The sequence below is a fragment of the Tachypleus tridentatus genome, chromosome 3 (assembly GCF_004210375.1).
Source record: "Tachypleus tridentatus isolate NWPU-2018 chromosome 3, ASM421037v1, whole genome shotgun sequence".
NCBI classification, from domain to species: Eukaryota; Metazoa; Arthropoda; class Merostomata; order Xiphosura; family Limulidae; genus Tachypleus; species Tachypleus tridentatus.
Window position 1 is genome coordinate 30,729,578 of NC_134827.1, and position 12,322 is coordinate 30,741,899.

Sequence of the window (12,322 nt, forward strand, 5' to 3'; positions counted from 1 at the left end):
ATTTAAACGTCAATAAAAGTTTGAACAAATAGAACACAAAATAAAAAAAAAATGAAGTTTGATGACTCAGTTTTATTGTTTCAATAGAGGATACTTTATAAAGTTTGATGACTCAGTTTTATAGTCTCAATATAAGGTACTTTATAAAGTTTGATGACTCAGTTTTATTGTTTCAATATAAGGTACTTTATAAAGTTTGATGACTCAGTTTTATTGTTTCAATATAAGATACTTTATAAGTTTGATGACTCAGTTTTATTGTCTCAGTATAACATACTTTATAAAGTTTGATAACTCAGTTTTATTGTCTCAATATAAGGTACTTTATAAAGTTTGATGACTCAGTTTTATTGTTTCAATATAAGATACTTTATAAAGTTTGATGACTCAGTTTTATTGTCTCAGTATAAGATACTTTATAAAGTTTGATGACTCAGTTTTATTGTCTCAATATAAGGTACTTTATAAAGTTTGATGACTCAGTTTTATTGTTTCAATATAAGGTACTTTATAAAGTTTGATGACTCAGTTTTATTGTTTCAATATAAGGTACTTTATAAAGTGTGATCACTCAGTTTTATTGTTTCAATATGAGGTACTTTATAAAGTTTGATGACTCAGTTTTATTGTTTCAATATGAGGTACTTTATAAAGTTTGATGACTCAGTTTTATTGTCTCAATATAAGGTACTTTATAAAGTGTGATCACTCAGTTTTATTGTTTCAATATAAAATACTTTATAAAGTTTGATGACTCAGTTTTATAGTCTCAATATAAGGTACTTTATAAAGTTTGATGACTCAGTTTTATTGTTTCAATATAAGGTACTTTATAAAGTTTGATGACTCAGTTTTATTGTTTCAATATAAGATACTTTATAAGTTTGATGACTCAGTTTTATTGTCTCAGTATAACATACTTTATAAAGTTTGATGACTCAGTTTTATTGTCTCAATATAAGATACTTTATAAAGTTTGATGACTCAGTTTTATTGTCTCAATATAAGGTACTTTATAAAGTTTGATGACTCAGTTTTATTGTTTCAATATAAGATACTTTATAAAGTTTGATGACTCAGTTTTATTGTCTCAGTATAAGATACTTTATAAAGTTTGATGACTCAGTTTTATTGTCTCAATATAAGGTACTTTATAAAGTTTGATGACTCAGTTTTATTGTTTCAATATAAGGTACTTTATAAAGTTTGATGACTCAGTTTTATTGTTTCAATATAAGGTACTTTATAAAGTGTGATCACTCAGTTTTATTGTTTCAATATGAGGTACTTTATAAAGTTTGATGACTCAGTTTTATTGTTTCAATATGAGGTACTTTATAAAGTTTGATGACTCAGTTTTATTGTCTCAATATAAGGTACTTTATAAAGTGTGATCACTCAGTTTTATTGTTTCAATATGAGGTACTTTATAAAGTTTGATGACTCAGTTTTATTGTTTCAATATAAGATACTTTATAAAGTTTGATGACTCAGTTTTATTGTCTCAGTATAAGATACTTTATAAAGTTTGATAACTCAGTTTTATTGTTTCAATATAAGATACTTTATAAAGTTTGATGACTCAGTTTTATTGTTTCAATATAAGGTACTTTATAAAGTTTGATGACTCAGTTTTATTGTTTCAATATAAGGTACTTTATAAAGTTTGATGACTCAGTTTTATTGTCTCAATATGAGGTACTTTATAAAGTGTGATCACTCAGTTTTATTGTTTCAATATAAGGTACTTTATAAAGTTTGATGACTCAGTTTTATTGTTTCAATATAAGGTACTTTATAAAGTTTGATGACTCAGTTTTATTGTTTCAATATAAGATACTTTATAAAGTTTGATGACTCAGTTTTATTGTCTCAGTATAAGATACTTTATAAAGTTTGATGACTCAGTTTTATTGTTTCAATATAAGGTACTTTATAAAGTTTGATGACTCAGTTTTATTGTTTCAATATAAGGTACTTTATAAAGTTTGATGACTCAGTTTTATTGTTTCAATATAAGGTACTTTATAAAGTTTGATGACTCAGTTTTATTGTTTCAATATTAGGTACTTTATAAAGTTTGATAACTTAGTTTTATTGTTTCAATATAAGGTACTTTATAAAGTTTGATAACTTAGTTTTATTGTTTCAATATAAGGTGATTTATAAAGTTTGATGACTCAGTTTTATTGTTTCAATATAAGGTACTTTATAAAGTTTGATAACTTAGTTTTATTGTTTCAATATAAGGTACTTTATAAAGTTTGATAACTTAGTTTTATTGTTTCAATATAAGGTGATTTATAAAGTTTGATGACTCAGTTTTATTGTTTCAATATAAGGTGATTTATCTCAGATTGATTCTTTTTCAGTGCCACCACGTTGGTTGACGGAACCTGTTGATAAAAACGTCATTCGTGGAGAAACAGTGGTAATTGACTGTCTTGCTGAAGGCTATCCTAAACCACGGATGTCCTGGAAGAGACCTTTAGGTAAAAAGTGCTATCTTAGAAAAAAATAACTAATCTGGTGAGAATTCATTGTACTTTATAAAAACAATATTCTAGACCTCAAAGTGCTCTTGAAATTACTTCTTCCAACATAGATCGTGCTTAGTTTGATGACCATGATTTGGCATTATTATCCACCATCACAAGTTCCATTGTAACAGTTTCTGCGAAAGAAGTTGAGATAATTTTTAGATCACACATATCTTTACAAATGTTCGTATACCTCACGCTCTACGTGGTCTTTTGTTTTCAAGTCTAACATTAAACAAGCCAAAAACTAAACGCGCATTGGGAATTCGAGATGATTCCAGTTGACTCTGAAGTGCGGCTGGAAATCTGTCAGCTTCTGCTTTGTAAATATCTTGTAACTTCACCACCATTTGTTTTATGTTATGCCAGGAGATGAGTCCAGCTCAGTCGGTTTATACAGATTAAATCTTCGATCCATATTGACTTGAAGTACGGTTTCGTATCCCACTGCTGTATCCACGAGTTGTTTTACTTTCATGGAGAAGACTGAAGCGCCCCCTTCGAAATGCTTTGCTCTTTTTCCCCACATCGCTTAACAATCTTTTCACAAGAACAACCTTCTCTTAATAGGCAAACCCTCCAGCGACATTTTGGTATTACAGCATTCTGTTTATTTGTTCGTTTAGAATTAAGCACAAAGCTATACAATGGGCTATCTGTGCTCTGCCCACTACGGCTATCGAAACCCAATTTTAAGCAGCATGAGTCCGCAGACATATCGCTGTTCCACTGTAAGGCAGAACGTTCTGTAATTCACTGTGACCAAAATACATAGTTACTAAACCTGTTACTTGTGGCATCGCGACCCTCATCTGTGGTGGATTCTTCATACTAGCAACATACACGGCTCGTTCCTATAAAGTGGTGCCATTAAACCTCTGTATATAAAAAAGTGAGAAATTTCAACTATATTAAATTAATTCTGAAGTGTGTCACTTTCATATCTAATAGCTACAGTAATGGAAGTGCCCAGATTTCAAATCCTAATTAATTCCAGATATGGTATGTAAAGTACGCTACAATCTGCGTAAATAATCGCTTAACAACGTAAAAAACGAATAAGGATTTAATATGTTCGTTTTAGTACTACATTTTTTTGCCTTTGTTATTGTTTTTTTTCTATTTAAACACAAAGCTTCACAATGGGCTATCTGTGCTCTGCCCACCAGCCCACTATTGATATCTAAACCTGGTTTGTAAGTCCGCAGACATACCACTGTGCCACTAGAGGCTTTGTTTTGTTTTGTTTGTTATTGTTTTTTTCTATTTAAACACAAAGCTTCACAATGGGCTATCTGTGCTCTGCCCACCAGCCCACTATTGATATCTAAACCTGGTTTGTAAGTCCGCAGACATACCACTGTGCCAATTAGAGGCTTTGTTTTGTTTTGTTTGTTATTGTTTTTTTTCTATTTAAACACAAAGCTTCACAATGGGCTATCTGTGCTCTGCCCACCAGCCCACTATTGATATCTAAACTGGTTTGTAAGTCCGCAGACATACCACTGTGCCACTAGAGGCTTTGTTTTGTTTTTTTCTATTTAAACACAAAGCTTCACAATGGGCTATCTGTGCTCTGCCCACCAGCCCACTATTGATATCTAAACCTGGTTTGTAAGTCCGCAGACATACCACTGTGCCACTAGAGGCTTTGTTTTGTTTTTTTCTGTTTAAACACAAAGCTTCACAATGGCTATCTGTGCTCTGCCCACCAGCCCACTATTGATATCTAAACCTGGTTTGTAAGTCCGCAGATATACCACTGTGCCACTAGAGGCTTTGTTTTGTTTTGTTTGTTTTTGTTTTTTTTCTATTTAAACACAAAGCTTCACAATGGGCTATCTGTGCTCTGCCCACCAGCCCACTATTGATATCTAAACCTGGTTTGTAAGTCCGCAGACATACCACTGTGCCACTAGAGGCTTTGTTTTGTTTTGTTTGTTATTGTTTTTTCTATTTAAACACAAAGCTTCACAATGGGCTATCTGTGCTCTGCCCACCAGCCCACTATTGATATCTAAACCTGGTTTGTAAGTCCGCAGACATACCACTGTGCCACTAGAGGCTTTGTTTTGTTTTGTTTGTTATTGTTTTTTTTCTATTTAAACACAAAGCTTCACAATGGGCTATCTGTGCTCTGCCCACCAGCCCACTATTGATATCTAAACCTGGTTTGTAAGTCCGCAGACATACCGCTGTGCCACTAGAGGCAACATAACCATTTCCTATCGTACGACGTCAAAACAATTTTTACACACAGATAACATCATGATACAGTATAGTGTATTAAATACTGAAAACACGACAAGAGCAACGAAACCTTACATATAATATGTTTGTAAAGTTTCATGATATTGAAATTGTAATTATGATATTAAATGTATTTAGCTAAAGGTCCTTAATCTCTCATTGAGGTAATTTATAAACAATTGGAATTCATTTTATGTCTTCAAACTTCATTTACCATTTGTTAAGTCCACGAAACCTGGCTTTCGTAACGAATATTTACTCAAAGAAGGCAATGTTCAGTTATGTTCCTTTAAATACGCGGCCTTTCTCTGTGTTGCTGTGTGAGTCACATGATACATATGGCAAATCTTTCATTTGTACAATATTAATACGACTCTTGGCATTGGTTATATCAATTTATGACTTTTACTGTTTCAGATGCAACTCAAATCCACAGACAAAATCAGAGTGAATGTTAATACTAGTTCTACAAGTAGATAAATATTTCAGTTCATTCAGTTTCAGATCTATTTTACAGTCTCATACGAAGCATGTATAAGTGTTGACGTAACAAAAAGATGACCACTAGAGTTTTAAATATAGCCCAGCTTCATTTAAAAAAACCAGCGTAAATGCCCAAATTGGTCATTCGAACGTATGACAATAATATTTCAGATCAGGCTTCACCGCACACAGGAAATCAGCACGTGCTGTGAGCTTGGTTTAACTCTCGCATGACACCTAATATTATAGAACTAACCCCACCTACCCAAACATACACACACACAAATAACTTAGGTTCTTTTTTTTCTTTTTCGGAAGAGCTTTTACAGGGTCCAAAATAGAAAAGGAAAAAAACAGTTTATCTAAAGAGCGGGCCTGGCATGGCCGAGCGCGCAAGGCGTGCGACTCGTAATCCGAGGGTCGCGGGTTCGCGCCCGCGTCGCGCTAAACATACTCACCCTCCCAGCCGTGGGGGTGTATAATGTGACGGTCAATCCCACTATTCGTAGGTAAAAGAGTAACCCAAGAGTTATCGGTGGGTGGTGATGACTAGCTGCCTTCCCTCTAGTCTTACACTGCTAAATTAGGGACGGCTAGCACAGATAGCCCTCGAGTAGCTTTGTGCGAAATTCCAAAAAAACAAAAACAAATCTAAAGAGCGAGTGATGAATATTAGAACAATAATGGAACGAAAATATTACACGCTTCAGAACAGTTTTATTTATTTTACAAATGAAAAGAAACATGTATCTTACGCAATAAAAATACAGCTGTCCCTATAGTAACATTTACAGAACAGTTACACGAATCTGTTTTTTAATGTTGCAGGTGCAATTTTATTTCGTCAGACAGAGATTAAGTTTTCCTAAAATAAAATAAAACGCGTTGTTCAAACTTTTACCATCCTCAGACTGAATCTGAGACTTGCTGTTTTACGTTTCTTTCAGAGACACATCTTGGATCTTTCAGAGAACTCCACCCAAATTTCCGCACACAGGTATACAGCAATGGCACGTTGGCCATCCAAGATGTAGAGGACAGCGACGCCGGACACTACATCTGTCAAGCCACAAACAACATCGGAAGTGGACTGACCAAACTAGTTGATGTTACTGTACATGGTAAGACGTTTCATGTTGAACACGTTTACAGGTACTTTGACATTATTTGGTAAAAGTAAAACTATCCTTACGACAAATTTTATGATGAGAAAAAACTGTGTCTGTTTGTTTGTTTTGGAATTTCGCGTAAAACTACTCGAGGGCTATCTGCGCTAGCCGTCCCTAATTTAGCAGTGTAAGACTAGAGGGAAGGCAGCTAGTCATCACCACCCACCGATAACTCTTGGGTTACTCTTTTACCAACGAATAGTGGGATTGACCGTAACATTATTATGTCCGCACGGCTGAAAGGGCGAGCATGTATGGTGCGACGGGGATTCCAACCTGCGACCCTCGGATTAGGAGTCGAACGCCTTAACCCACTTGGCCATGCCGGGCCATAACTGTGTTTTTATCTATAGAAAAATGGCACTGTGGTTCAAGATATTATTTTATTAAGTTTTAACGTATGAACAGCAAATACGGGTTTGTTAACAGACTAATTACAGACTAAACATAAGAATCTAAATATTGTCCAACCTTTTATACAGATTTTTGTTGTCAGGTTTAACTTCATATTCGTTAAAAATGGCGGTAGGAAGTTAAAAGACACTTCTTGCATAGTGGGATGCGCGTGGAGAAACTTATGTATATATATATCAAGTATTTCTTTGTTGTTGTTTCCTTTTGTGTGTGTGGAAGTGGAACTAAAATGTGCGAGGTTGTTATTTGGACTATTTGATAATACGTTTTTCAAAAAACTCGAGCATAGTTTAATATCTGAAAGTAAGGCCTAAAAGATACGCTTTCACAAATCTCACCTTAATTGTTTGTGTAAATACGAGTTTCTGAGAGAAACTTTAACAGAAGTAAACTTCATTCTCTGAGTGAGAAGGAAGATTTGAGAAAAGAACTTTCATGATCTAATTCAGTGTGTTTGTAGAAATACATAAGAACCAACATGATCTAATTCAGTGTGTTTGTAGAAATACATAAGAACCAACATGATCTAATTCAGTGTGTTTGTAGAAATACATAAGAACCAACATGATCTAATTCAATTTGTTTGTAGAAATACATAAGAACCAACATGCTCTAATTTAGTGTGTTTGTAGAAATACATAAGAACCAACATGCTCTAATTCAGTGTGTTTGTAGAAATACATAAGAACCAACATGATCTAATTCAGTGTGTTTGTAGAAACACATAAGAACCAACATGATCTAATTTAGTGTGTTTGTAGAAATACATAAGAACCAACATGCTCTAATTCAGTGTGTTTGTAGAAATACATAAGAACCAACATGATCTAATTCAGTGTGTTTGTAGAAACACATAAGAACCAACATGATCTAATTCAGTGTGTTTGTAGAAACACATAAGAACCAACATGATCTAATTCAGTGTGTTTGTAGAAATACATAAGAACTAACATGCTCTAATTCAGTGTGTTTGTAGAAACACATAAGAACCAACATGCTCTAATTCAGTTTGTTTGTAGAAATACATAAAAACCAACATGATCTAATTCAGTGTGTTTGTAGAAATACATAAGAACCAACATGCTCTAATTCAGTTTGTTTGTAGAAATACATAAAACCCAACATGATCTAATTCAGTGTGTTTGTAGAAATACATAAGAAACAACATGATCTAATTCAGTGTGTTTGTAGAAATACATAAGAACCAACATGATCTAATTCAATTTGTTTGTAGAAATACATAAGAACCAACATGCTCTAATTTAGTGTGTTTGTAGAAATACATAAGAACCAACATGCTCTAATTCAGTGTGTTTGTAGAAATACATAAGAACCAACATGATCTAATTCAGTGTGTTTGTAGAAACACATAAGAACCAACATGATCTAATTCAGTGTGTTTGTAGAAATACATAAGAACCAACATGATCTAATTCAATTTGTTTGTAGAAATACATAAGAACCAACATGCTCTAATTTAGTGTGTTTGTAGAAATACATAAGAACCAACATGCTCTAATTCAGTGTGTTTGTAGAAATACATAAGAACCAACATGATCTAATTCAGTGTGTTTGTAGAAACACATAAGAACCAACATGATCTAATTCAGTGTGTTTGTAGAAATACATAAGAACCAACATGATCTAATTCAGTGTGTTTGTAGAAACACATAAGAACTAACATGCTCTAATTCAGTGTGTTTGTAGAAACACATAAGAACCAACATGATCTAATTCAGTGTGTTTGTAGAAACACATAAGAACCAACATGCTCTAATTCAGTTTGTTTGTAGAAATACATAAAAACCAACATGATCTAATTCAGTGTGTTTGTAGAAATACATAAGAACCAACATGCTCTAATTCAGTGTGTTTGTAGAAACACAAAATAACCAACATGCTCTAATTCAGTGTGTTTGTAGAAATACATAAGAACCAACATGCTCTAGTTCAGTGTGTTTGTAGAAATACATAAGAACCAACTTGCTCTAATTCAGTGTGTTTGTAGAAATACATAAGAACCAACATGCTCTAATTCAGTGTGTTTGTAGAAACACAAAATAACCAAACCTCACGAGTTCGATCTTAATTCCTCCTATATAGAGATGTTTGTAAGGAACAACTTTACAAATTTAACCCTCATTCAATGTGTTTGTAGGAAAGCCTGAGAAACAAACCTTTAAATACTCAAACTTAATTCACCGTGTTTGGAGGAAACTCTGAAAGTGACTGCAGGAAAAATCAACCTTAGTTTAATGTGAATAGGCAATCCGGCATGGCCAGACGGTCAGGGAGCTCGACTCATTATCTGAGGGTCGCCAGTTCGAATCTCGTTACACCAAACATACTCGCCCTTTGAGCATCATAATGAAACTGCCAATCCCATTATACTTTAGTAAAAGAGTAGCCAAATAGTTGGCGGTAGGTGGTGATGACTAACTGCCTTCCCTCTAGTCTAAATCAGGGACGGCTAACGCAAATAGCCCTCTATTGTTTTGCGCAAAAAACAAACAAGTAATATGTACAGAAAAAGCTCTAAAAAAGATCTTCACCAAGTAAGCCTTGATCCACTGTGTATAGAGGTCGCTCTGAAAGAAATCTACACAAAGTCAGTACATATTGAGGAAGGTCTAAAACAGACTTCACAAACTCAACTATTCAGTATATGTTGAGAAATAGTTGAGAGAAAGTACAAAATCCAAGAACCTTGTTTCTGAACAAGCTAGACAGAAATGTCTTACTTTTATCATCCTAATACATTTGGACTTCCTAATAGATCAAAAGCGATGATACGATAAACATTATGTTTGGTTTAGAGTAAATCCACATTGTGCAATCTAATGTATCCACTGCGGGGAATCGAAGTCCGGATTTTAGAGATGCAGTAAACATACCCCTGTTTCATTGGAAGATACTTATCAAACAAGATTCATCGTAGAAAGAGTATTACAAGCCATTCATGAAGAGGATACTTTCATGTTTCCATAAATATGAAAAGGGAACTAGAGGGAAGTGAACCAATATGACTTCAGTTCTCGTGCATTCTTCTGAAATATCGTCATTATGTACTTATTGTAATGTAACGATGTTGACCACATATATAAACAACAATTTCTTTCAATACATCTTCATATGGACGAATTTGCATAATGTATATCTTCTTGTTCTACTGCATTAGTCCCTCGAAGACTTAATGTCCAGCTTAACCTTTAAAACTAAAACTTAGGACTTGTCTCATGATCTCTGTTTAAGTCTCATCAGTTTTCCAGACACAAAAACTAGTATCACTTTCTGTTTAAGCCTAGTCAGTTTCACAGACACGACAATTCGTATCAATTCTGTTTAATCGTCAGTTTCCAGACGCAAAAGCTAGTATCATCTTCTGTTTAAGTCTTCAGTTTCCAAACACAAAAACCAGTATCACTTTCTGTTTAAGTCTAGTCAGTTTTAAAGACACGAAAGTTCGTATCCTGTAATTACATATAGCTGGTGAAAAGTTTTAGAACACACGCATATGTTTAGTAAACTTGTTTCTATATATCTCTCACCATCCTCAGCACCACCACGTTTTGAAAGTACTTTTACCAGCCAGACCGTTGCCAAGGGAGATAAAACAATTTTAAAATGTGTAGCTGAAGGAAAGCAGACTTTGGTTGTAAAGTGGCAGAGAGATAAACACCCGCTGGACTTGGAAACAGAAAAAAGGTACTTAAATAGACTGTTTAACTTTAGACTTTGAAGTAGAAAAACCAGACCAGTTATTAATCACATGGTTTAGTGTTAGACTTCAAGTCAAAAAAAAATATATTAATCAAATTGATTAATGTTAGAACTTGAGAATTAAAAGCATTTATTTAAAAGACTGCTTAATGTTATAGAACAATTATTCAATGATTAGCTCAATTATGTCACTAATGTTTAAAACACATATATTCAAATTAGTAAAGCTTTACTTCTATTAGTGAATATTCATCAGAGTTTCCACGTTTTGTAAGTCTGCCATGAAATAGATATTTCAAGAAGCCATTGCTTCTTTATTCTGTTATTATCTCACAATTAACATTGCTGATTGGTTATACCTCCTTCTGTGTTATGAAACACACGGTTAGTTATAACATAAAGCATATTATTTATTAACTGTTTTCTGTTTGTTTGGTGTCGTTTCGTTCTGACAGTACAGGTTTTCATTATCTAAGTCCTGTTTTAATCAATAAATCACAATATGTGGATCTTTCTATAAGACTTGTCCTGGTACATCTGGCTATAAGGCTTCTGTCGTAGTACGTATGGCTATAAGACTTCTGTCATGGTACATCTAGCTATAAGAATCTTGTCCTGGTACATCTGGCTATAAGGCTCCTGTCATGGTACATCTGGCTATAAGACTTCTGTCATGGTACATCTGGCTATAAGACTTCTGTCATGGTACATCTGGCTATAAGACTCCTGTCCTGGTATATCTGGCTATAAGAATCCTGTCCTGGTATATCTGGCTATAAGAATCCTGTTCTGGTATATCTGGCTATAAAAATCCTGTCCTGGTACATCTGGCTATAAGACATCTGTCGTAGTACGTGTGGCTATAAGACTCCTGTCATGGTACATCTGGCTATAAGACTCCTGTCATGGTACATCTGGTTATAAAACTTCTGTCGTAATACGTATGGCTATAAGACTCCTGTCATGGTACATCTGGCTATAAGACTCCTGTCATGGTACATCTGGTTATAAGACTTCTGTCGTAATACATATGGCTATAAGACTCCTGTCATAGTACAACTGGCTATAAGACTTCTGTCGTAGTACGTATGGCTATAAGACTCCTGTCATGGTACACCTGTCTGTAAGGCTTCTGTCATGGTACATCTGTCTGTAAGAATCCTGTCCTGGTATATCTGGCTATAAAAATCCTGTCATGGTACATCTGGTTATAAGACTCCTGTCATGGTACATCTGGCTATAAGACTTCTGTCGTAGTACATCTGGTTATAAGACTCCTGTCATGGTACATCTGGTTATAAGACTCCTGTCATGGTACACCTGTCTGTAAGACTCCTGTCATGGTACATCTGGTTATAAGGCTTCTTTTTTAGTATATCTTACATAAACATAAGATCAATGTTGTTGTAGATTTTTATTAGAGTCTCTGTTCTAATGGTTTTGTTGTAAGATCTCTGTTATATCGCATCTTGTTGTAGAGTATGTTGTAATACACTATAAGGTTTCTGTTCTAGTATATCTTTCGGTGGAGCCCCTGTTCTAATGCTTTTGTCTAAGGTTTCTGTTCTGATGTTTTACAACGGCTAGGGTATAACTGGAAAGACTCTATATAGGTGAGACAAGTTTCTCACTTCACACAGTGATATATTTTAACCTCATTACCCCTTTCAAAGAAAGACTCTATATAGGTGAGACAAGTTTCTCACTTTACAAAGTGATATATTTTAACTTCATTACCCCTTTCAA

The 12,322-nt window shown here is 34.2% G+C and overlaps 2 protein-coding genes across 3 annotated transcripts in view; both read left to right on the forward strand.

Moving 5' to 3' along the window:
* LOC143246627 (cell adhesion molecule Dscam1-like) overlaps positions 1 to 12,322 on the forward strand; it is a 254,917-nt gene that overhangs the window by 218,929 nt on the left and 23,666 nt on the right. The window lies entirely within an intron of this gene.
* LOC143247879 (cell adhesion molecule Dscam1-like) overlaps positions 1 to 12,322 on the forward strand; it is a 39,624-nt gene that overhangs the window by 6,278 nt on the left and 21,024 nt on the right. The window contains exons 5-7 of the mRNA XM_076496435.1: positions 2,373 to 2,492; positions 6,221 to 6,394; positions 10,414 to 10,561. Coding sequence (XP_076352550.1) covers positions 2,373 to 2,492; positions 6,221 to 6,394; positions 10,414 to 10,561 — 442 coding nt within the window. The remainder of the gene's footprint in view (positions 1 to 2,372; positions 2,493 to 6,220; positions 6,395 to 10,413; positions 10,562 to 12,322) is intronic.